This window comes from Furipterus horrens, unplaced genomic scaffold, assembly GCF_987537825.1.
Source record: "Furipterus horrens unplaced genomic scaffold, mFurHor1.1.pri manual_scaffold_17, whole genome shotgun sequence".
Lineage (NCBI taxonomy): Eukaryota > Metazoa > Chordata > Mammalia > Chiroptera > Furipteridae > Furipterus > Furipterus horrens.
In genome coordinates, this window is record NW_028327187.1 from 33,812,398 (window position 1) to 33,838,275 (window position 25,878).

Here is a 25,878-nt window from a genome sequence, read left to right on the forward strand (position 1 = left end):
AGGGGCTTTCGACTCTAGTATAAAAACAGAGTTATAAGCATAGAACTTGAGAATGTTTCTCTACTCTAACGAACTAGTATCTAAGAAGTGATTCTGCAGTAAGATTCAAAAGATAGAAGGCAAAGCTTCCTGGAGGCCAACAGAAATAGACAAACAGGTTCTTTTATCATTACTGGCTATTTAAGTGATTGTGCTGTAGCCATCCTCCTGGAGTCCCTAGACTGCCCCAATGCATCTTTGATACCCTGTGGAGATGGCAGCTTCCGAAACCTCCTATACTGCCTTTTCTTCTCATTAGCATTGCTGCTGTTAAGCTCTGTGCAGCAGTGCGGGCCCAGGGACAGCTTTTAGATAAGTCAATAAGGTGTAGGGATTTTTATTTATTTTGATAGCAAACTTTATTAAATGTTTTTTCTACAATAACCACATTCCCACAAGACTATTTCCATAAAGTTGTCAATAGGAACAGGTATGAAATTAAATTCAACTATGTTTACTTTTGAAAGCTTCCGCCATAGCCTCCTATTAACCATCCAGGGCAGGGGAAATCCAAATATGGATTTAAAAGCTGTCAATACTGCTTAGTACAAGAAAGCTAGATAAGTAGAAAGTCGAGAAATAATTGTTCCATCTTAGTATGAAAAAGAAGACTTTTTGTGCCTTTTCACAATGACTATTTAAATACATTAATGATTTTCTGAAAATAACAAATGTTTTCATTAGTTTAAAATGGTTAGCACTCTGTCAAATGTTACATTCTTGCCACCCCAGCTGTAGTTCAGAAATGCCAAATGTCAATGTCTTAACCAGTTCAGTTTTCTAAAACAAAGATAAGAGAACAGATCATCATAACCTACAAAAGGCTATCTGATGTATTCGCATGGGGTTGAGAAGGATGGTGTCCCCTGATTAATAATATGATGGCTACCCACACAGCCACTGGATTCATGCTCAGCTTGCGGAGGCTCCCCTAACTGGACTACATACCACTTCCTTCCTCTTGCGTTTATTCTGCCCAGGGCAGAACTCCAAGTCTAGATCCAAAGTTCTCTAACTATGGAAGTTTATTTGAAGCCTTGGTTCTCCATGCTTTAATGCATTGGGTACCTGCAGGATTACCTGCTGTATTTGTCAGTGTGTAGATTACTGGGCCACATTCCTCAGAGACAGATTCAGTAGATCTGGAGTGAAGCCCAGACATCTGTGTTTTAAGTGCCTGGTCACAAGGTGGTCAAAAGACCTCAGTTGAAGAAATGCTATTTCTTAACCGTCATTATAAATGCTCATAGTTCAGAGGAAGATGCCAAGAATATCTTCCTCTAAATGGAAATAGCTTATCCCAGTGCAACTGAGTTAGATGAAGTAGATAATTTGGATTGAAAGGAAAAACTGGTGCATATGAGAAGTATGAGTTTAATGTTCCAGAATATAAAACACAGAATCCAAGAGTGCTAAGTATAGAGAACATACAGAAAAAGAGTAATAAGAAGATGATTTTTTAAAAAAACTACATGAGCAACACATACATATCATCATAGTTCATGGACTTGGAATTTAATGCTATTATATATGCAAATACAATTTTAAATTAGAAACAGTTTTTAAATTTTTAATTAATTTTATTGAGGTAACATTGGTTAACAATGTTATATAAATTTCATATGTACAACATTGTAATTTTTAAAGTCATTTTCAGAGACTGGCTTTTGAAAACCTTGTCCCTTTTCAGTCGAAATACCGAAGACTTATGCAAGTTCTGTTACAATGCACCACATGAACTACCTATGGGCACCTTTAAAACCTTCTCAATTCCCCTAAAACCTGTTCTTCTCTAAGAATGGATTGAAGGGAAATTAGTGGCAGAAAACTGATAAGCACTTACACTCAAGGAAACATTTCTCAACAAAATACTTAGGTTCCAATGCTTTTAGTGGTGGTGAATTTAATATGAATACTTACTTTAAAAGCCTTCCATTGTCACTTATTAATGAAAATGAAATACTGATTATTACATTTAAGCCATCAAGATAGTAGAGTAAACATTTTTAAGGTGCTAGAGAAGAAAATTTTATTTGCTACAACCTAATTTTGAAAAATAAATAGTATACTCAGTCTTCTGGTTGCATTTTTAAGCCTATTTTGCATTTGAGAAATGTCCTATAATCCTAGTACATTTTTAGCTTTATCATGAATGTCTCATAAGAATACAATTCATCCAGACCCTTTATGCACTTTAGAGATGAGGTTGGTTTTTAGTTCAACTCTTGAATAGCCAATTCAGCAAATCCAGGGCGCTTTTAATAATTTGGACCTGCATGTGACATCTTACAGAAATCTTTGGCATCTATTTTAAATAGTAAATGCTCCATAGACAGCAGAGAGCAAGACTGTTATAGGCCCAGAGTCTTTGCAATTTTAAAAAAATTAAGGACTCTATGGCCTGTAGATTTGTTCATTTTTCTTTTTCTCTCTATTAATAGAAATAATGGATGACTGTTCGACTAACTGCAATGGAAATGGAGAGTGTATCTCTGGCCATTGCCATTGTTTTCCAGGATTCCTTGGGCCTGACTGTGCTAGAGGTAATGTTGCTCTGTTATTCTGATTGATTTAGGGAAATGGATGTCATCTGAGAACTCGGGAGGAAGAGGGGTGGCAGTAGTGGTCATAGGAGCAGCAGCAATAACAGCAACACTACCCACCACCACTACCAAAAGTTGAGCACTTACTCTGCCAGGAACTGTTCTAAACACTTTGTGTGGTGTCTTTTAATTCCTACTTCCTTCCATAGTCCTAGTAGGTAGATGTGCTATTATCTTAGTTTTATGGGCAAAGAAACAACCTCAGAGAGGTGAAATAACTTATCCAGGGTTACCTAACCAGCTGGGATTTGTACCTGGATTGTCTGACTCAACCACTACATGATATTTCTATGTCCTACAGAAACTGATTCATAATGGATGAAATTTAAGAGTGGGAAAAGTAAGTAACTGCTTCTGCATACCTATGTAAACTGGATGGAGTGGCCAGTCACCAAATGGGCACATAGCCTAGCAAGTAAAGACTAGAAAGTCAGAAGTTAAACTCAACAAACTTACTGTTTCCTACACTTGTCCACAGTTTAATTCTTGAAAAGCCTTAGGTAAATCACATTGTATTTTGCCACAGGCTTACAGTTACGACTTTAGAGGTGCTTTCTTCTCATCTTCTGTGTGTTCTTATAGTCCTCAGTCTGCTAATACTTTAATCTCAGCCTTCTCATCTGCTTAATCTCCTTAGGTTAAATTCTATTCAACAGAGAATTCTATAGCACTTGCTGGGTTCCCAGAACCATGGTAGATCTTGAGGAGGTGGGGGATAGGAGGAGGTGATGACTAGTATTAAAAGATAAAATAGACCCTGACTAGTGTGGCTCAATGGATTGAGTGCCAGCCTGTGAACCAAAGGGTCACTGGTTTGGTTCACCATCAAGGCACATGCCTAGGTTGTGGGCCAGGTCCCTGGTTGGGGGCGCACAGAGGCAACCATGCGGTGATGTTTCTCTCCCTCCCTTTCTACCTCCCATCCCCCCTGTCTAAAAATAAATAAATAAAGTCTTTTAAAAAGTAAGACAGAAGATATAGGCACTGCCCTCAAGGAGCCCACAGTTTCAATAAGGAGGCAAGCAGTGACAAAGCGGAGTAAGTGTTCTAATAAAGATCTGCACAATGTGCTATTGGAATAGACATCTGTCCAGCCTAAATCTCTTTAAATGTATAGCCTTTTAAAGATAACAATCTGTAAAATGAAAAACTCCCTATGTATTGGTTATAAAAGAAGAAAACCCCTAGCTTATACAAATGATGATTATTATTTAAGTGCGTGATGGAATTAAAATCAAATACTTGAAATAATTTCTCCATTCAGGATAGGTTTATATTTTATCTTTATCCCACTCCCATAAGAGGAAAATTCTGTTTGTAGTCACAAACATGTGCCTATTTAATAAAGGCTAAGACAGAAATAGTACAGGTTTCTTTTCTTTGCCTGAAATATTGTACAAGAATCAATAGAAAATTGCTCATTGGAGATTTTAAAAGCATTATGAGAACATTACAAGTTCATTTGCCAATCTTCAGATTCATGCCCGGTTCTGTGTGGTGGGAATGGAGAATACGAGAAAGGACACTGTGTCTGCCGAAATGGCTGGAAGGGGCCAGAGTGTGATGTTCCAGAAGAACAATGCATTGACCCAACGTGCTTCGGCCATGGCACCTGCATCATGGGAGTCTGCATCTGTGTGCCAGGATACAAAGGAGAAATATGCGAGGAAGGTCAGAGCCCATTCCAATCAATTGCTTCAGGCTTTTTTTCTCCCACTGAATTGTCCAAGGCACCATTCTATCCCTCTAGTACAGATAGAAGTGCTATTAGCCACCCATGAATGCCCAAACATGTCTGCTTTGTACATGGCACTGGGAATTGGAGTCAGGGGAGCTCATGTCTCTCCTGAGAGCCTCTACTATTAACATGAGGCCGTATATGTGACACTGGCAAAGCAGTAATGAAAAATGGCATTCCCTCCCCCATTTTAACAGTGTTTTATAACTTGAGAATTTCCACACTGACAATTTTAGATGTTGATGCACATGCTTTCATTATTACAAAGTGCGCTAGGTTACATCTTACTTTAAAGCACATAATAAAAATAATAATATATGCATACTTGGAACCACTTCGTGAATGTTTTCTTTTGGAGTGGTTTGTAATTACCATTATGATTGCTTCATATTATTTATTTTTACATACCTCATGTTGAAACTTGACCTCCATACCTGAAGAGGCAGACTTATCACTAATGAGTTTCAAGGCAGTGCCTTTATATTAAAATTCACCCCAAAGGATCCTTTACACACCCAAAACATATTTCGAAATGACACTAGTTTTATTATTTAAAGAGTCACGTTGGAAAATAAGTTTACTAGTAATCAGACCTTTGTCATGCCACATTCCTCAAATAAGACTGATTTCAGAAATAATATTAAACCATTACCATGGGAGATGGTCTCATCACAACTATTGTTCAGGAAAGAGGCTGCTGAAAATACACTATAATTGCTTTTTAAAGATGGCTCATTAAGACTATTATACAGCATTCTAAAGGATTTAATCTCATTCCACTCCATGATCAAGCAAGAGTTTAGCTTTTCACCTCCCATTAGCAGTAGTAGAATTTTGGTGTGAAGATTATATTTGTTCCAATGAATGTTGAGGCACCGGAGTTCCTGAGGTACTTTTAGAAATTGTTTGTATGGTGATCCAACTGCAGTCATGATATATAAGTTGTAATGTTAGATGCTCTATGGACTCACACCGCCCCCCCCAATGGTGCTATTGCAACATCTACAATTTGCCATAAAAACTAACCTAAAGAATTTATACCCTTTTATTTAAATTCCTTGAGCAGCTGAAAAAGGACTTAACCTTCTAGGCATCACTAAACAAATTTGTAGTATAACCAAGATAGCGTGGAATACTATATTTAATGGCCTGAAGTTTTCAAATACAATGTGAACACCAATGCTTTAAGTCAGACATCAGAGACCAGGAACCCACAGGCTGAACTGGGCTTATGGGTGGCTTTGTTTGGTTCATGCAGTGGTGGTGGCGTTGTTTTTGTTGTTGTTTAATGTGACTTATTTGCCAAAATTTTAAAATAGAGAAATGTCACAGAAAATTTTCAATTGCTAGCCTCTCATGAACAGCTCAAAAATCTGATAACCCTGGTCTGACATTCCTATGTGGTGGCTGTCAACTGGAGCTCAGAAGCAACAGCTTGCTTTAAGCTGCTCTCAGTTCACTCCCAGCACACGCTGTTTTCTCACATCCAGTCTGTCTCACTCCTGTGTGCCGCCTGCCTGGCCCCTTCAGCCATGTGACTTTAGGCCTCTTATTTAAGTATAAGTTACCTATTCATTGAAGGTGACCTTTTAATAAAATAAATTATATAAGTTACTTATTACATATTAGAATTTCCTTGTACTTTAACATAACCAAATGGCTTCCTTCTAAAACAACATTCTGTACCTTAGACTTCTCCCTCCCCTCCAAATAATGAATGAATAAAATTAGATGTACTTTCTGATATTTAATTGCTGATTAGCTCAGGTATTAAAGCATTGTGTTAATGACCCTGAGATCACCTAATGGCAATCATGCTAACTTAACAATGCTGTTTAAACTTACTCTGTTCCATGGCCACACCACACCCTAAAACGAGGCCTGTCTTGCAAATCATGGCAAATTGTTATCAGTCTTTTTCCATTGCTGGAAAAGTAATTCAAAGCATACATCTGCATCGTGGTAAATTATTTTGTCTCATCTTATTTGTATGGGAAGACTAAAAGTTTGGAAATCAACTTTTCTAATTTCCCTGGTCACTCAATTCAAAGCATAAAACAATTCTCCCTAAGACAAGCATAAGAATGTACTTCTAGGACAACTAAATAGAAAAACAATTTTAAAAAGAATGTACTTCTAATGTAGTTTATACATTTGTCCAAAAATGTATATGTGTGTCCAAAAATTATACATGTGTTCAGAAATTTCCAGACTCACAAAATCAGGCAAAAGGAATGGAGTCTGTGATATTCTGAAACATTAGAAACTGTCACCGTGTCCTGATAGAAGGAGAAGCCATAGGAATTTTTTAATTGAGTTTAGTATGTTGTATTTTTAGTGCTCCTAAGGAATAAATGAGGGGCTATAATAAATTTGTATATTGTATGATTTCATGCAACAGCAGTCACTTCACTCAATACCTTGAACAATCTAAACTTTAAAATATATCAACTCCTCTATGCACATTAAGTAAAAGGCATTTCTGGAAGCTGTGATTCCAATTTCAGGAAAGACGTGGAAATGACTTATCAAAAATTCTCAGGCATTTTTTGCAAAGCCAAGGAATTCCAATCAAAGGGCTACACTGGTCCATTCACTCATTTTTGTAGGAGTGCTACACACTGCTAACAATTTCACAAAACATATGTATCATTTCCTCCTTTTTCTAAATTTAGGATGCAATCTTTATGAGGTCACACCATATTTTTAAGTGTTAATAATCTTCTGGTTTAAAGTCATTGTTGATCTCAGTCTTATTATTCCCTAATTAAAACAGCAGACATAGCATAATATTATGAAATTAATGTATCTCAGTGTTGTATATTGGCCATACCTATTCACTTTTAACCTTTTCCCTCATTTTGGGCCTTCAGAGGACTGCTTGGACCCAATGTGTTCCAGCCATGGCATCTGTGTGAAAGGAGAATGTCACTGTTCAACTGGTTGGGGAGGAATCAACTGTGAAACTCCACTTCCTATATGTCAAGAGCAGTGCTCAGGACATGGGACATTTCTTCTGGACACTGGAACGTGCAGCTGCGACCCCAAGTGGACAGGATCTGACTGCTCAGCAGGTACCTTGGAGTTATCTCCTTCTCACACTCCCAGGTTCTTACTGGTCTTTGCCTTAAGGTAGTACCCCTTTAAGGCTCATCTGTATAATTTTCATGGGTCTAAAGGGTCTTCCAAGTATTTCCTAGGCTAGTATTTTACTGGATTTTTATATGCAACATACTGCTGAGTTTTTGTTGTTGGTCTGTGCTGGAGCCTCTGTCCTCATTTTATATTCTTCTGCTGTTATTTCATTCATTCCCAAGTCTCTTACTATTAGTACTATAAAGATATTTCCCCAAACTCAAGTAATACTTCATTTCCAACCACCTGCTACATATTTCCACTGGGTGTCCCATCACTTAGAAACACAGCTTAGCCCAGGAACTCTCTTTATATGTTGCCATAATGTTGCCCAATCACTACTCCCACAAGCTTGATTTCATTGTCCTATTCCCTACCCTAATATCATCCACAGTTCTCCGTTGTCCATAGATAAACTTCAAATAGCCTAGCCTCTTATTACAAACTACTTTAAATGTCTGTTTCCAAACTGCCTTCTACTTCCACTTTCTGCATAAACCCCTCCTTTTCCTAAAGTAATCTGTGTGCTAAACTTATCCACAATACGTACATCACACTTTTCTCTGCCCTTTCCTCAGCAAGGGATGCTATTACATTTCCACCAATGAAAATCTGACCCATGTACCAAGACCAACTACAATTTTTTTCAAATAATTTTTGTAAAACATTTAATTACAGTTTACATTCAATATTATTTTGTATTCATTTCATGTATACAGCATAGTGATTAGACAATCATGGACTTTTCAGAGTGATCTACCCAATATTTCAAGCGTCCACCTGGTCCCATACATAGTTATGAAATATTACTGACTATATTCCCAATTTTAGATGTTCTATAAAATGTTTCCTGACCACATCATCAAGATCCTCTGAAACCTTACCATACTCAGCGCTAGAGAGTAGAAAGAGCATCATGCTACAGGAATTTGTGTACATAACTTGTTTTCCCATCTTAACTAATGAATTATTCTTTTTAACTTTCCTTCTTATACTCAGACCAATTGCTCATTAAATGAATAGAATTACTAAATGATAACTCCTATAGAACCTCTGACTATTTTTGTAAAGGGTGTAAAATGATATGTGATAACCAGGAGCAGAGCAATAGCTGCTCTGTGAAATGTTTAGTGCCACTAAATGAGCTCATGAACCAAAGTTTGAAATCCTGTGCTATAAAGAAATGGGCAAACCTCTGTTAAGAGAATTAATTCTAATCTAATACTTCACTGTACAAAATTTTTCCTCCCTCACATGGAAATAATATAGGAGAGAAGATTGCATGTTATAATTTTATTTTTTGATGTTGAGCAAACAGTTTATTTTATACTAAAAGACGGTTTCATGGCAACACCTCATTAACATTTCTGTGTAGGTTATATGAGATTGTTTAAAAACTCTGGATTGCTACAGTTTCAATTAAAAGACCTGTGATATTTTTTTTCAGGGACACTCAGATTGCCAACATCCTTCCAATTCTTTTTTTTTTCTTTAGGTTTAATCTTTATTGTATTTTTCCCATGACCATTTAGTCCCCTTATACCTCTCCCAGCAATCACCACACTGTGTCCATGAGAACTTTTTCCTTTTTGCTCAATCCCTCCACCTCCTAAACTCCTCCACTAGCTGTCATCCTGCTCCCCATCTATGAGTTTGTCCCTATTTTCCTGGTTAGTTTAGTTTGTTGATTAAATTCCACACGTGAGTGAAATCATATGGTATTTGTCTTTCCCTGATGCACTTATGTCACTTAGCATAATGTTCTCCAGGTCCAACCATGCTATCAGCAAAGGGTAAAGTTTTCTTCCTTTTCACAGTCAAATAGTATTCCATTGTGTAAATGCCCCATAGTTGTTTTCCCCACTCATCTATTGATCGACACTTGGGCTGCTTCCACATCTTGGCAATTATAAATAATGCTGCAATGAACATAGGGGTGCTTATGTTCTTTTGAATTAGTGTTTTGGGTTCCTTCGTATATATTCCCAGAAGTGAGATCACCTAGTCAAAAGGCAGACCCACTTTTAATTTTTTGAGGAACCTCCATACTGCTTTCCACAGTGGCTGCACCAGTCTGCATTCCCACCAACAGTGCACTAGGATTCCCATTTCTCCACATCCTTGCCAAAACTTGTTGTTTGTTGATTTATTAATGATGGCCATTCTGACAGGTGTGAGGTGGTATCTCATTGTGGTTTTAATTTACATCTCTCTGATGGCTAGTGACACTGAACATTTTTTCATATGTCTGTTGGCCATCTGTATGTCTACCTGTATGGAGAAGTGTCTTTTCAGGTCATTTGCCCATTTTTTAATTGGGTTGTTTGATTTTTTGGTGTTGAGTTTTATAAGTATTTGATAAGTTTTGGATATTAACCCCTTATCAGATGTATCGGCAAACATGTTCTCCCATTCTGTGGGTTGTCTTTTTATTTTGTTGATGTTTTCCTTTGCTTTGCAAAAACTTTTTAGTTTGATGTAGTCCCATTTGTTTATTTATTTATTTTTTGTTTCCCGTGCCTGGGGAGATATACTGATAAAAATTGCTGTGAGCAATGTCCAAGATTTTGCTGTATATCTTTTCTTCTTGATTTTTATGGTTTTGGCTCTAACATTTGAGTTGGGATCCATTTTGAATTTATTCTTGTGCATAGTGTAAGAAGGTGGTCTGTTTTCATTTTTCTGTACATATCTGTCCAATTTTTCCAACACCATTTATTGAATAAACTATCTTTAGCCCATTGTATGTGTTTGCTTCCTCTGTTGAATATTAATTGACTATAAAGGTGTGGGTTTGTTTCTGCGCTCTCTATTCTATTCAGGTGATCTATGTGTCTGTTTTTACACCAGTACCATGCTGTTTTGATTACTATGGACTTGTAGTACAGTTTGATATTAGGTAATGTGATTCCTCCAACTTTGTTCTTCTTTCTCAGGATCTCTGTTGCTATGTGGGGCCTTTTGTGGGTCCATATACATTTTTGAAATATTTGTCCTAGTTCTGTGAAATATGTCATTGGGATCTTGATAAGAATAGTGTTGAATCTGTAGATTGCTTTGGGTAGTATGGACATTTTAATTATGTTATCTCTTCCTATCCATGAACATGGTATGTGCTGCCACTTATTTTTCTTTTCTTCGTTTTCTTCAATGTTTTATAATTTTCCAAGTATAGATCTTTTACATCCTTGAGTAGAATTATTCCTAGGTATTTTATTCTTTTTGAAGCAATTGTGAAAGGGATTGTTTTCTTAATTTTTTTTCTGTTAGTTAGTTATTGGCATATAAAAATGCAACTGAGCCCTAGCTACTATGACTCAGTGGACTGAGTGCCGGCCTGTGAACCAAAGGGTTACTGGTTTGATTCCCAGTCAGGGCATATCCTGGGTTGTGAGCCAGGTCCTCAGTTGGGGGCTCATGAGAGGCAAGCACACATTGATGTTTGTCTCCCTCTCTCCCTCCCTTCTTCTCTACTAACAATAAATAAATATAGTCTTTTTTTAAAAAGAAGATATTACAAAGGGTCTTAGCAACTACCTCCTGCCAAATGATTACTGCTCATCTAATTACACATCTTGTTAAAAAAATGCAACCGATTTCTGGATATTAATTTTGTATCCTGCTCCTTTGCTATTAGTTTCTTGGTGGGATGGATCATTGGGATTCTCTATGTACAGTATAATGTCATCTGCAAATAAAGATAGTTTTACTACTTCCTTTCCAATTTGGATGCTTTTTATTTCTTCTTCTTGTCTGATTCCTGTGGCTAGGACTTCTAGTATTATGTTTTGGGTTTTTTTTATTTTCTTATTTTTTATTTTTATTATTTTTTTAATTTTATTTTTTGGTTATTCAATTACAGTTGTCCCATTTTTCCCCCATTGCTTTCCCCTCCCAGCCCATCCCTTCTCCCACAATTATATCCCTCCCCGTTGTCCATGTCCATGAGTCATTCATATACGTTCCTTGACTAGACCCTTCCCTTACTTATCACCCTTCTCTCACTACCCCCTCCTACTGACTACTATTCTAGTCTTTGCCTACTTAGTTCGTTTGTTTGTGTTGCTCTTTAGTTTCCTGTATTGGGTGATATCATATGGTATTTTGCTTTCTTTGCCTGGCTTATTTCACTAAGCATAATTCTCTCTAGTTCCATCCATGTTGTCGCAAACGGCAGGAGTTCCTTCTTTCTTTCTGCAACATAGTATTCCATTGTGTAGATCTACCACCGTTTTTTGATCCACTCATCTACAGATGGGCACTTAGGCTGTTTCCAGCACTTAGCTATTGTAAACAGGGCTGCTATGAACATAGGGGTGCATAAGTTTTTTTGAATTAGGGTTTTAGGATTTTTCGGGTATAATCCTAGCAGTGGAATCACTGGTTCAAATGGCAGTTCCATTTTCAGTTTTTTGAGGTAATTCCATACTGTTTTCCATAGTGGCTGCACCAGTCTGCATTCCCACCAACAGTGCAGTAGGGTTCCTGTTTCTCCACATCGTCACCAGCATTTGTTGTTTGTTGATTTGTTGATGATGGCCATTCTGACAGGTGTAAGGTGGTATCTCTTTGTGGTTTTTACTTGCATCTCTCTGATGGCCAATGATGTTGAGCATTTTTTCATGTGCCTATGGACGTTCTGTATGTCCTCTTCAGAGAAGTGTTTGTTCAGGTCCTTTGCCCATTTCTTAATTGGGTTCTTTGTTTTCTTGATGTTGAGTTGTATAAGCTCTTTATATATTTTGGAGATCAGTCCCCTGTCTGTGATATCATTGGCAAATACGTTTTCCCATATGGTTGGTTTCCTTTTCCTCTTGCTGATGTTTTCTTTTGATGAGCAGAAACTTTTTAGTTTGATGTAGTCCCAATTGTTTATTTTTTCCTTTATTTCTCTTGCCTTAGCAGATGTATCCGTGAAGATATTGTTACGTGTGATATCTGAAATTTTCCTGCCTATGTTTTCCTCTAGGACTTTTATGGTATCACGGCTTACATTTAAGTCTTTAATCCATCTTGAGTTTATTCTCGTGTGTGGTGTAAGTTGGTGGTCTAGTTTCATTTTTTTGCACGTCCCTGTCCAGTTCTCCCAGCACCATTTGTTAAAGAGGCTCTTCTCACTCCATTTTATGTTCCTTCCTCCTTTATCAAAGATTAGTTGACCATAGAGGCCTGGGTTTATTTCTGGGCTTTCAATTCTGTTCCACTGATCTATATGTCTGCTCTTATGCCAGTACCAGACTGTTTTGATCACAGTGGCTTTGTAGTATTGTTTGATGTCTGGTATCGTGATTCCTCCTGCTGTGTTCTTCTGTTACAAGATTGCTTTTGCTATTCGGGGTCTTTTTTGGTTCCATATGAATTTTTGGAGGATTTGTTCTAGGTCAGTGAAATATGTCATTGGTATTTTAATAGGGATTGCATTGAATTTGTAAATTGCTTTGGGTAGTAAGGCCATTTAAATGATGCTGATTCTTCCCATCCAAGAACATGGTATTTGCCTCCATTTATTTGTATCTTCCTTAATTTCTTTCTTCAATGTTGCATAATTTTCAGTGTACAGGTCTTTTATCTCTTTGGTTAAGTTTATTCCTAGGTACTTTATTTTTCTTGTTGCTATAGTTAATGGTATTTTCTTTTTGCTTCTGTCTCTGATATTTTATTGTTGGTGTACAGAAATGCCTTAGATTTCTGTATATTTATTTTGTACCCTGCTATTTTGCCAAATTCACTTATTATATCAAGTAGTCTTTTAGTGGAGTTAATAGGGTTTTCTAGGTAGGCTATCATGTCCTCTTCAAATAGTGATAGTTTTACTTCTTCTTTCCCAATTTGGATGCCTTTTATTTCTTTGTCTTGTCTGATTGCTGTGGCTAGGACTTCCAACACTATGTTGAATAGAAGTGGGGAGAGTGGAGAGCCTTGTCTAGTTCCTGATTTCAGGGGGAATGCTTTCAGTTTTTGTCCATTGAGTATGATGTTGGCTTCAGGCTTCTCATATATAGCCTTAATGATGTTAAGGTATGCTCCCTCTATTCCCATTTTGCTGAGTGTTTTCAACATAAATGGGTGTTGTACTTTATCAAATGCTTTTTCTGCATCTATAGATATGATCATGTGATTTTTGTTTTTCATTTTGTTTAGGTGATGTATTATATTTATTGATTTGCAAATATTAAACCATCCTTGCATCCCTGGGATGAAGCCCACTTGATCATGGTGTATGATCGTTTTGATGTATTGTTGGATCCTGTTTGCCAAAATTTTATTGAGAATTTTAGCATCTATGTTCATCAGTGATATTGGCCTGTAGTATTCTTTCTTTGCTGTGTCTTGACCTGGTTTTGGGATTAGGGTAATACTGGCTTCATAGAAAGAGTTTGGGATTTTTTCCTCTTCTTGGATTTTTTGGAATAGTTTGAGGAGGGTAGGAGTTAGTTCTTCCCTAAATCTTTTGTAAAATTCACCTGTGAAGCCATCCAGTCCAGGGCTTTTGTGTGGAGGGAGATTTTTGATTACTGTTTCAATTTCCTTCTTTATTATTGGTCTGTTGAGACTTTCTACTTCTTCTTGATTCAGTTTTGGAAGGTGATATGTTTTTAGAAATCTGTCCATCTCTACTTGGTTGTCAAATTTCTTGCCATATAGTTGTTTGTAGTAATTTCTTATAATTGTTTGTATTTCTGAGGTATCAGTCATGATTTCTCCTCTTTCATTTCTGATTTTGTTAATTTGGGTCTTCTCTTTTTTTCTTAATGAGCCTGGCTAGAGGCTTGTCAATTTTGTTTATTTTTTCAAAGAGTCAGCTCCTAGTTTTGTTGATTTTTTGGATTGTTCGTTTAGTTTTTATGTCGTTTAATTCTGCTTTGATCTTGATGATTTCCTTTCTTGTTTTTGCCCTAGGCTTTGTTTGTTGTTGCTGTTCTAGTTCTTGTAGCTTTATGGATAGGTTTTTTATTTGAGATTCTTCTAGTCTTTTCAGATATGCCTGTATTGCTATGAACTTCCCTCTTAGGACTGTTTTTGCTGTGTCCCATAGGTTTTGGGCTGTTGTGTGTTCATTGTCATTAGTTTCTAGAAATTTCTTGATTTCCTCTTTGATGTCATTGTTAATCCATTCGTTATTTAAGAGCGTGTTATTCATTCTCCATGAGTTTGGGTGTCTTTGATTTTTTTTCCCTGAGGTTGATTTTTACTTTCAAGGCATTGTGGTCTGAAAAGATTGTTGATATAATTTCAATTTTCTTGAATTTGTTGAAGCTTGTTTTGTGTCCTATTATGTGGTCTATCTTTGAAAATATCCCATGTGCCTTTGAAAAGAATGTATATTTTGCTTCTTTGGGGTGAAAAGTTCTATATATATCAGTTAAGTCCATGTGGTTTAGTGTGTTGTTCAATGCCTGTATATCCTTGGTGTTTTTTCGCTTCGATGATCTGTGTATTGTTGATAATGGAGTGTTGAAGTCCCCTACTATGAGTGTGTTGTTGTTGATATCCTTCTTGTGGTCTTCTAGTATTTGCTTTATGTATTTGGGTGCTCCTATGTTGGGTGCATATATGTTTATCAGTGTTATATCTTCTTGATTAATCGTTCCTTTAAGTATTATTAAATGTCCTTCTTTGTCTCTTTTTATTGCCCTTGCTTTGAAATCCGTTTTGTCTGATATGAGGACTGCAACCCCAGCTTTTTTTTCAGGTCCATTTGCTTGAAATATTTTTTTATATCCCTTTACTTTCAGTCTATGTAAATCTTTTGTTTTGAGGTGTGTTTCTTGTAGACAGCAAATATGTGTGTCCTGTTTTCTTATCCATTCCGTTACCCTATGTCTTTTAATGGGAGCATTTAATCCATTTACATTTAAGGTTCTTATTGACATGTATTTATTCATTTCCCTTTTGTATCTCTGTTCCTCTACTCTTTTTTTGTTTTTTCTCTTCCTTTTTCTTAGAATATTCCCTTTAGCATCTCTTACAATGCTGGTTTGGTGGAGATGTATTCTTTTAGTCTTTCTCTGTCTGAGAAACTCCTTATTTCACCTTCTCTTTTGAATGAGAGCCTTGCTGGGTAGAGTATTCTTGGTTGTAGGCCTTTGTTTTTCATTGCTTGAAATATTTTTGACCATTCCCTTCTGGCTTGTAATGTTTCTGTTGAGAAATCGGTCGATAGCCTAATTGGAGCTCCCTTGTAAGTTATTTGCTGTTTTTCTCTTGCTGCTTTTAGGATTCTCTCTTTGTCTTGGAATGTTGCCATTTTAACTATGATGTGCCTTGGAGTGGGTTTTTGGGGGTTCCTCTTTATTGGAACTCTCAGTGCTTCTTGGACTTGCATAACTTTTTCTCTCATCAGGTTGGGAAAATTTTCTGTCACTATTTCTCCTATCAGTTTTTCAATTCCATGCTCCTTTTCTTCTCCCTCTCTTATTCCTATGATCCTGATATTATTTTTTTAATGCTATCCTGTAATTCCCTTACATCTTGTTCATATTTTTTCAATCTTTTTTCATTTTGCTGTATCATTTGAGAATTATTACCTACATTATCCTCGAACTCACTAATCCGATCCTCTGCTTCGTTTAGTCTGCTTTTGACTGATTCTACTGTGTTTTTCAGTTCAGAGATTGCATTCTTCATTTCTTCCTGGTTCTTGTTGATAGTTTCTATGTCTTTTTTTTATGCTGGTGTAGTTCTCTGCAAGTTCCCTGTAATTTTCTTGGAGCTGTTGGTAACTTCCTTGGAGGTTGTCATAGTTGTTTTTGAGGTTTTCGAGCATATTGAGCTTCTTCACCACCATAGTTTTGAATTCCATGTCTGACATTTGGGCTGTCTATTCCATCTACCTCTCTTTCTGGGGATTCCTCTTTTCTTTTCATTGAGAGGTTGTTTCTGCGTCTTACCATGTTGGATTCTTCTTGTTTGTTTTTGTTATTTGGATTTGTCTGCTTTGCCTTCCCACCTTTGTGGTATGAGACTTTTTATGGTAGATCTGGGGGTTTCAGTGGTGCAGTCTCTTTGATCTCCTGAGCCTGATGTTCTTGCGGTACCTTCTATATCGTTTGTTTATGCTGTCTGGTTATATTTCGGATTTTTTTGTTAGGATATTCCTTCTGGTTTGTTGATTGAGAGTCACTCTATCCACTTTATCTCGAATTCTTTTGTGGAGATGTCCGTTTTAGCCTTGGTGTGTCGCCTTCTTTTTCTGCGTCCACAGCTGGTCTAGTGTGGCGGTTCAGAGGTTCTTGTTTCTTGCAGCACTGGTGTGCGCCCGCGGTTGCCGCAATGGTGCGTGCCCACGGTTGCCGGCACTGCACGCTCCCTTGCTGCCCGCCGGAGCCAGTTGAAGTGTCCTTGCGCGCGAGCCCCTGCACGGGCAGGGCGGACCAGAGCTTTCCCTGTGATTGGGGCCTATTGTTGCCGGGCTCAGGTGTTTCCGCGTTCGCGCGGATGTGTCCCTGCACACGTCCCTGCACGGGCGCAAGCGGCCTGAGAACTTGCCCCGCGATTGGCGCCTATTGTCCCGGGGCTGAGGTGTTTTCGCGCTCGCCTGCCAGTGCCCGTAGTCCCGTTTAGCTGAGCTCCAGGAGTTGGTCTCTTGCCTCTTAGGGCGGGGCCACATACACTTGTGCTCAGTGGAAGTGAGCGTCTGCGAGTCGCTGCCGCCTGCTCTTCCGGCGCCACAGCGGACTGCCTTCCCTCACCCGTCTGGGCCGGCATGAACAGAGCCTGAGCTAGTGGTCTGCTTTCCGGCCTGGGGCCCGGCACCCATGGGAGCTGTCTAGAGATATCTGCGCACGGTCCTCTGCGTGTTCAGTGGGCCCTCCCTGTGCCCGTTGGGGCACTGATCTTATGTCCGTTAGGGAGTGTCCGAGGGACTCCTGGACTCACGGCCCCGCGCACCTGGGCCAGTGAATGAGGGCACTTCCTTATGCGCGCCCCTGCGACCCAAGGGTAGGGTTGGGGAGTGGATTAGTGCACCTCTGTGCCTGCGCTCCTCAAGAATGTCCTACCACCCCCAAACTTTCCTCCCGTCTCCACCGTCCACTAGAGAAAAATATAAAGGAGAATTATGTTCTCACTTGCCCGGCAGCACGCTGTCTCCTGTCCTTCAGCGCCAATGCCACTTGGTCGAGTCCCATCTCTGCCAGCGGGCAGAGATCCGCTCTCCTCCCAACTCCTCTCCGGGGTAGCCTGTGGTCGCCAAAAAGCCTTTGTGTACTTCTAGCCACAGCTCGGATAGCCGCCCCAGTCAGGAATCCCGTTTCGTCCCCTTTTCCTCCGCTATCCTCACTAAACAGGTTGTTCCCAGATGGATTTTCTCTAATCCAGCAGTGCCTTGGCTCGACTCCTGCCAGTGTCCAGCTGCTCACTGAGATGTTCTGTCTGCAATTAGCCCAAACTGCAGACGGGTCTCTGGAGCCTGAAACCACAGCCTCTTCTCACTCCTCCGCCATCTTCCCCTCTCCACTTCTAGTATTATGTTGAATAAAAGAGGAAAGCGGACATCCCTGTCTTGTTCCCAATCTTAAGAACGCTTGTTGTAGTTTTTGCCCATTGAGTAAAAACTGGCAGTGGGTTTGTTTTATATGGCCTTTATTATGTTTAGGTATGTACCTTCTATTCCCACTTTGCTGAGAATTTTTATCATAAATGGGTGCTGGATTTTATCAAATGCTTTTTCTGCATCTATTAATATGATCATTTGGTTTTTATCCTCCATTTTGTTTATGTGGTGAATCACATTTATTGATTTGTGAATGTTGTACCAACCTTGCATTCCCAGAACAAATCCCACTTGATCATGATGTATGATCATTTTGATGCATGCTGTATTCGGTTTGCTAATATTTTGTTGATTTTAGCATCTATGTTCATCAGAGATACTGGCCTATAATTTTCTTTCTTTGTCATGTTTTCATCAGGTTTTGGAATTAAGATAATGCTAGCCTCATTAAATGAGTTTGTAATCCTTCCCTTCTCTTGAATTGTATGAAATAGTTTGAGAAGGAGAGGTGTTAATTCTTCTTGGAATGTTTGGGAAAATTCACCTGTGAAGCCATCCAGTCTAGGGCTTTTGTTTGTTGGGAGATTTTTTTATTACTGTTGCAGTTTCACTAGGTGTAATCTCCCTGTTCAGATTCTCTGACTCTTCCTGATTCAATTTTGGAAAATTGTATGTTTCTAAGAATTTATCCTTTTCATCTATGTTGTCCACTTTGTTGGCATATAGCTGTTCATATTTTCTTACAGTCCTGTGTATTTCTTTGGTGTCAGTTATTATTTCTTCTCTTTCATTTTTGATTATATTTATTTGGGTTCTTTCTCTTTTTTTCTTGATGAGTCTAGTTAAAGGTTTGTCAATCTTGTTTATGTTTTGAAAGACCAGCTTTCGGATTCATTGGTCTTTTATATTGCTTTCTTAGACTATTTCATTAATTTCTGCTCTGATCTTTATTTCCTTCCTTCTACTCATTTCAGGCTTTGTTTGTTGTGCTCTTTCAAGTTCCTTTAAGTGTAAAGTTAGATTGTTTATCTGAGCCTTTTCTTGTTTTTTGAGATAGGCCTGTAATGCTATGAATTTCCTTCTTAGGATTGCTTTCCCAGTGTCCCACAGATTTTGGTTGTTGTGTCCTCATTTTCATTTGTTTCAAAGTATCTTTTTTGTTCCTTGATCTTTTTGTTAACCCATTTATTGTTTAATAGCATGTTATTTAGCTTCCATGCCTTTGCATGTTTTTCAGTGTTCTTCTTGTGATTGACTTTTAATTTCACAACATTGTGGTCAGAGAAGATGCTTGATATGATTTCAGTCTTCTTAAATTTATTGAGACTGTTTTTGTGTCCTAACATGTGGTCTAGCTTAGGAAATGTTCCGTGTGTGCTTGAAAAGTAAGTATATCCTGCTGCTTTGGGGTGAAATGTTCTGAATATATCAGTTAAGTCTATTTGATCTAATGTGTCATTTAAGGCTGCTGTGTCTGTTGATTTTCTGCCTGGAAGATCTATCCATTGAAGTCAGTAGGGTGTTAAAATCCACCACTCTCACTGTATTTCTGTCTATCTTTCCCTTTATGTCCATCAAGTTTTGCTTTCATATTTAGGTGCTTCTATGTTTGGTAAATAAATATTTACTAAGGTTATAGCCTCTTGTTGGATTGTTGTCTTTATCATTATGTAGTGTCCTTTGTCTCTTACTATAGCCTTGATTTTAGAGTCTATTTTGTTTGAAATAAATACTGCTATGCCAGCTTTATTTTCTTTTCCATTTGCATAAAATACCTTTTTCTTTAACTTTACTTTTATTCTGTGTATATCTTTCAATCTGAGATGGTTCTCTTGGAGGCAGCATATATATATGGGTCTTATTTTCTTATCCATTCAGCTACTCTATGTCTTTTGGTTGCAGCATTTAAGCCATTTACATTTAAGGTGATTATTGATAGATACCTATGCAGTGCTATTTTATTGTTAGACTGTTTTCCTCTTTTTTTCTCTCTTTCTCTTTTTCTTCTTCCTCTTAAAGCAAACCCTTTGACATTTGTTGCAGTACTGGTTTGGTATTAACAACCTCCTTTAGCTTTTTTCTTGTCTGGGAAGCTCCTTATTTCTCCTTCAATTTTAAATACTAACCTTGCTGGTTAAAGTTACTTTGGTTTTAAGCCCTTGCTTTTCATCACCTTGAATATTTCATGCCATTCCCTTCTGGTCTGAAATATTTCTGTTGAGAAATCAGATGACAGTCTAATTGATACTCCCTTGTAGGTAACTACCGGCTTTTCTCTTGCAGCTTTTAGGATTCTGTCCTTGTCTTTAAGCTTTACCATTCTAATAATGATGTGTCTCAGTGTAGGCCTCTTTGGGTCCAACTTGTTTGGGACTCTCTGAGTTTCCTGGACTTGTGTGTCTTTTTCCTACACCAGATTAGGAAGTTTTAGGTCATTGTTTCTTCAAATAGATTCTCAATTTCTTGCTTGTTCTCTCTCATTCTGGTATTCCCATGATGTGGATGTTGCTACACTTCATGTTGTCCAAATGTTTCTTAAGCTATCCTAGTTTTCTAAATTTCTTTTTGTTGCTCTGCCTGGATGTGTTTTTTCTACCTTGTCTTCCAAATCACTGATTTGATCCTCTGCTTCATCTAACCTACTGTTCATTCCTTCCAGGGTATTTATTTCAGATATAGCATTCTTTTTTATTTCTGACTGGTCCTTTTTAGTGGTTTCTATTTCTTTTTCTCATGCTTTTGAGTATCCTTACAATCATTACTCTAAACTCTCTAACTGGTAAATTGCTTGCCTCCATTTCATCTAGTTCCTCTTCTGGAGAATTCTCTTGTTCTTTCATTTGGGATTTGTTTGTTTGTCTTTCTATTTTGGCTGCTGCTTTGTATTTTCTGCCTTAGTTGTTAAACTAACCAGTCATTAAACTGATCAGTTGTTAAACTGATCAAGCTATAATCAGATGATGGGGGAAAGCCGTGCTTAAGCTCCAGATGGTAGAGCAGAGTAATTCCTGTGGGTGGACTATTGCCTCCCCTCAGGCTGATGCCACTTGAAGGGGACTGCTCTGCCTGAGAAAGATGACTCAGTCAGGGATTCTGGCGGTTGTTCCTTCAGTTCTCTCTCCAGATCCACCAGCCCCAGACTCACCTCAAGTGTCTCTAGTCCACTCTGCCCTCCTCCTCCTGGAGTCGAGGTAAGTGGCTGCAAATGAAATTTTGTCTGTTGGCCCTTTAAGAGGTCTCTGCATCTCCAGCCATCTCTCATTGACAGACAGAAACCCCACTGCTTTTCACAGGCGGATGTTATCTGAGTTCTTTTCCTGGCTCTGGTGCTATAGGCTGGGGAGCCCAGCTTGGAGTTTAGACTTATCAGGGGGAACCACCCCCCACAGCTGCTGAAATAGTCCTCTGACACTTCAGCTGCCACCCATGGGAGCCCAGCCAGCTCTCTTGCGTCTCCTCTATACTCCTTACCAGTCTCGTTGTGGTGAAGTGGTTTCTTCTGTCTGTCTGTGATTATAAGGCATCTCCCCACCTTATGTTCAGTTGGTTATTCAGGATGATTTCTCTACAATTTAATTGTAATTTCAGACTGGCCCTGGAAGGAAGTTAGTGTAGGTTCCATTTACTCCTCCATCATCTTGGATCTCGCATGTTATTACTTTAGAAAATGATTAAATGCTATGGACAATGAAATAATGACTAAAATGCAAATCTTAGAAGTCATTTATATACTTAGCCAAAGTATGTGTGCCTATTATGTGCTTGATGCTAGAGATATAGTAGTGAACAAGATGGTCATGGTCCTTGCACAAAAGGAACTTATAATATAGTGGAGGAGGCACATTGAACAAGTTAGTGGAAGGTTACAAAAGAGAAGTGACTGAGCATTATGGGACTGTATAATATGGCTCTTACCTGATTATTAATTTATTTTGTAAATGTTGTTGAACACATTCCATTCTTCCATGTGTCAGATATAGTATGACCTAGAGCTTAAAATTTAAAATAATAATATTAACATTATTATTATTATTAGAGCACACAGTTACATAATAATTATTATCTGTTAGGCATTATTCTAAGTGTTGTACATATATTCACTTAATCTTTATAACAACCTAAGAGATAAGTGCTATAATTATGCCCACTTTACAAATGAGGAAAGTAAAGCACAAAGAGGTTAAATCACTTGCCCAAAGTTACCCATATCACAAGTCTCAGAGTTAGAATTTGGAGTAAGGTATTCTGGCTTCATATTACGTCCATTTAACCACTACACTATACTGTCCTCTAGGACCCTATGGATAATTCACCATGGATAAAAACACACTGTTGAACAATGTCCAGAGCCACATGCCACAGAGCACAAAGAGGGAGCAGTAGGTTATTTCTGTGAGAAGAAGCCCTAGAGTCAGGCAAGACTTTGGAGGAGTCTTAACACTTGAATGAACACTAGTGTTTTGAGTTTCTTTGGATATATTCTCAGAAGTGGAATCTCTGGGTCATGAGGCAGTTTCATTTTTAATTTTTTGATGAACACTAGAAAGAGGATTACAACAGGTTCCCGAAAATGTTTCATTCAATGTCATTTTGTTATAACACTGATGAGATGTCATAGGAACTTAACTCTTGTCTATATCAGTTAGCCCATGTTAAAATTGATTTCTTTATACATCGGCTCATTTAAAGTCTCAAAACCTATCACGGAAGTTAAGTGAGGACTTACCGTATATATTTATCAGGTGAACAAGAGTGGAAATAATATTCCAGGCAGAAAGAGTAACTTAAAGAAGTAGAGATGTGAGTCCAAATGGCAAATCATTGGGTATTACTTCAGACTAAGAATCTGGAATAAGATAAAATTGGAGATATGGGCAGGGGCCAGACACAGGGAGAATTTTATTTACACGTTGTGCTAAGGAATTTGCATTTTCTCATGACACAATAATAAGCTATGGAATGGTTTATAACAAACTGCATTTTAGATAGACCACTCTGACAGGTCCTGAGAGGACCGAATGGAGATGGATGATACAGGATCATCAGAGGCAAGTGCAATGTGATTATTGGATATTGGAGTAGTCCATGAGTGAGATGGTGAGGGAAAGCCTGAATTGAAACTGCAGTAATGAGAATGGTGAGGTGGAGACAGACCAGAAAAGAGTTACTATGGTAGATGAGAGAAAGTGAGGAGTCAGGGATAACTACTTGGGGAGGCTGGGTAAAAGAAAGCACAATCAGCTGAGAGAGAAAAGTAACATAAGCGGAGGAAGAGGTTTGGGGCAAAGGGACAGGATGTGGTGAGCTCGGTTGTAGGCATGCTGAGTTGGAGGTGTCTGCAGAAGATCCAGGTGGATATGTCCAGTGAGTGACTGATAGCCAAGAATAGGCCTTATGGGAGAATTCTGAGTAGGAAACAAATTTTGGGGACAGAGTTCAGACCATAGGAAAGCACACTGTTGTCCAGGAAGAGTAGAAAATGAGATTGAAGTAAACCTAGAGGACACCAACATTTTGTATTTTTACCATGATAGGGTTCTTAACATTAAATCAAAAACTTGCCTTTTTATGTAGGACTTAATAAACACTTAGTGACTAAATAGTGATTCTGTAGCATACAATTTGTCCCTCTGGCTATTCACATCCCTTATGTGTCCTTCCTAATGCCTCAGAATTGGATAAAATTCCTGGTAATATACCACTCAGCGGTTACCCAAATTCAAATATTTGTATTCCGAATGAAATGGCATTAATTTTGGTATACTGAGAGTTTCTCTTTTCCCAGGCCACCCCTCCTACCTAATACAAACAAGCATGCACAGTTTTGATGGCAAAGAAGAAAATTACTAAGAAGGGGAGAGGTAAAGGCTAATTATGAACATGCCTCTACATTTGCCATCCTTCCCTCTCTTCCAGATAAAGTACCTTTAACTCTATCCTACTTCAATCAACACTTATCAGAACTAATCAAATGGTGAGAAAAAAATGGTAGCTCCATAGAATAGTACATATGGAGGAAAGGGTAGAGATATCTGGTTAAATGTTTCACAAATGTGGTGGTTTCTAGTCCACCTGCCTTGGCATCCCTAAGGATTCTAATATAGTGAGGCACAGAGAGGTTAAACAGTTTGCCCCTGGGTGTGTGAGCCACCCCATCACTAATATCCTCCTTGAATTGTTCGTTTGCCAAACATTTATTGAACCCCTAATGTGAATAACTATTTAGAATATCTTTCACTAATTGCTACAGAAGGGTGAGAAATGCAATATTAAGGATGTATTTAAAAATACCTGAAGATCTAGGAAGTGGTCACAAAAGACTTTACAGATCAGCCCTGGCTGGTGTGGCTCAGTGGACTGAGCACAGACCTGCAAGCCAAGATGTCGCCAGTTTGATTCCCTGTCAGGGCACATGCCTGGATTGCATGCCAGGTTTTCCCTTGCATATCAGTGTTTCTCTCCCACTCTTTCTCCTTTACCCTCTCTCAAAAAATAAGTAAATAAAATCTTTTGTTTAAGACTTTACAGATCATTAAGGGCCCTGAATGCCATTCCTAAAAGTTTGGACTTGATCCCGATGACAATGAGAAAGCCATTGAAGGGGGTTAAAGAGGTTAGCATTATGACCATGTTTGTATTTTAGAATGATCACTCTGAAAAGAGTTTGGAGAACATAGTAAACAATGCTGAATCCTTGATATAAGGGAATTGAAGTGCAAATGGAGGGGACTGGGCAGACGTGAGAGAGTTTAGGATGTAAACCTTGGTGACTGTGTAAGTGTGAGGAGTGGCAGAGATTGTCACTGATTTGGTGCTTTTGACACTGCTAGACTGGATGAATGGTAGCACTGGTAATGGAGAGATGAAATATTCATCTGTTAAACAGATTTTCTTGAGTGCCTACTGTGTGCTAGGCTCTCGAGCTACGTCAGTGAGGAAAACAAAGATTCCTGCACTACTGGAGCTTACAATCTGACAGGGAGAGGCAGACAGTAAACAAAGAACAAGAACTATACAAGCTTCTAAAACACAAGGAAATTGAGGGCCTGAGTGGTTAAATAACTTGTCCAGGGCTATAAACCTGGCTAGTGACAAACCTGAAAGTAGAAACTCAGTTTGTTGATTTTTTTTCATCTCTAACTTTCTTTTCACTCCTCCACCCTCATCCCCACCAAAGGCAGGAGCAAGAGTTAGATAAGGAACTGGAACTCAGGTAGATAGATTAGTTTACTGAAATGGGAAAGTTCAAGGAGATGAAGGACATCAAATACCAAGAGCAAAAATGACACATATTTGTCCAGAGATCCTGGACTAAAGCCACATTTTTCTATTCTGGACCCAACAGAAAGAGAACACTAGAAGCATCTCTTGATCAAAGAAGTATAAGGGTGGATCCAAAACTCAGCAGCCTCTCAGGCTAAAAGCTTCCTAAGAAAACTACCAACTTGAAAAATAAGGGAGGGAAATGCCTTCCAAATCTCTAGTGTCATGGTAGGAATAGTCCTTCTGTGATTTTTAAGCTCCACAAAGGTTGTTCCCACAGAGCACATTTAACCATCGAAATGATCTCACTGTTCACTCTTTTAATTGAGTGTGCTCAGTACAGGAAGCAATTTAACATTTGATTCTCATAATGGATCATGTCATTTCAAAGGCGGATATGCTCTTTGCCATTGATCATTTTCTTCCTCTAAGCGCATGAAGCTTAGCTGTTAGCATGTTAACCGTGCTGTTTTGATACCGAGGGGACTGTAGTGAATGGTTTACTGATTATTTTCCATCTGTTTTCTGGGTTTGTTGAGTATTGTTAGCGGCACTGAATTGATATTTGATATAAGCTACTTTAACGTGAAGGTCTCATGGTACTT

At 38.4% G+C, this 25,878-nt stretch overlaps 1 protein-coding gene across 5 annotated transcripts in view; it reads left to right on the plus strand.

Annotated features, from left to right (window-relative positions):
- TENM1 (teneurin transmembrane protein 1) overlaps positions 1-25,878 on the plus strand; it is a 730,204-nt gene that overhangs the window by 402,852 nt on the left and 301,474 nt on the right. For all 5 annotated transcript variants that reach the window (XM_090265126.1, XM_090265127.1, XM_090265128.1 and 2 more), the window contains 3 exons: positions 2,481-2,582; positions 4,119-4,313; positions 7,254-7,454. In XM_090265126.1, the coding sequence (XP_090121252.1) occupies positions 2,481-2,582; positions 4,119-4,313; positions 7,254-7,454 (498 nt within the window). The remainder of the gene's footprint in view (positions 1-2,480; positions 2,583-4,118; positions 4,314-7,253; positions 7,455-25,878) is intronic.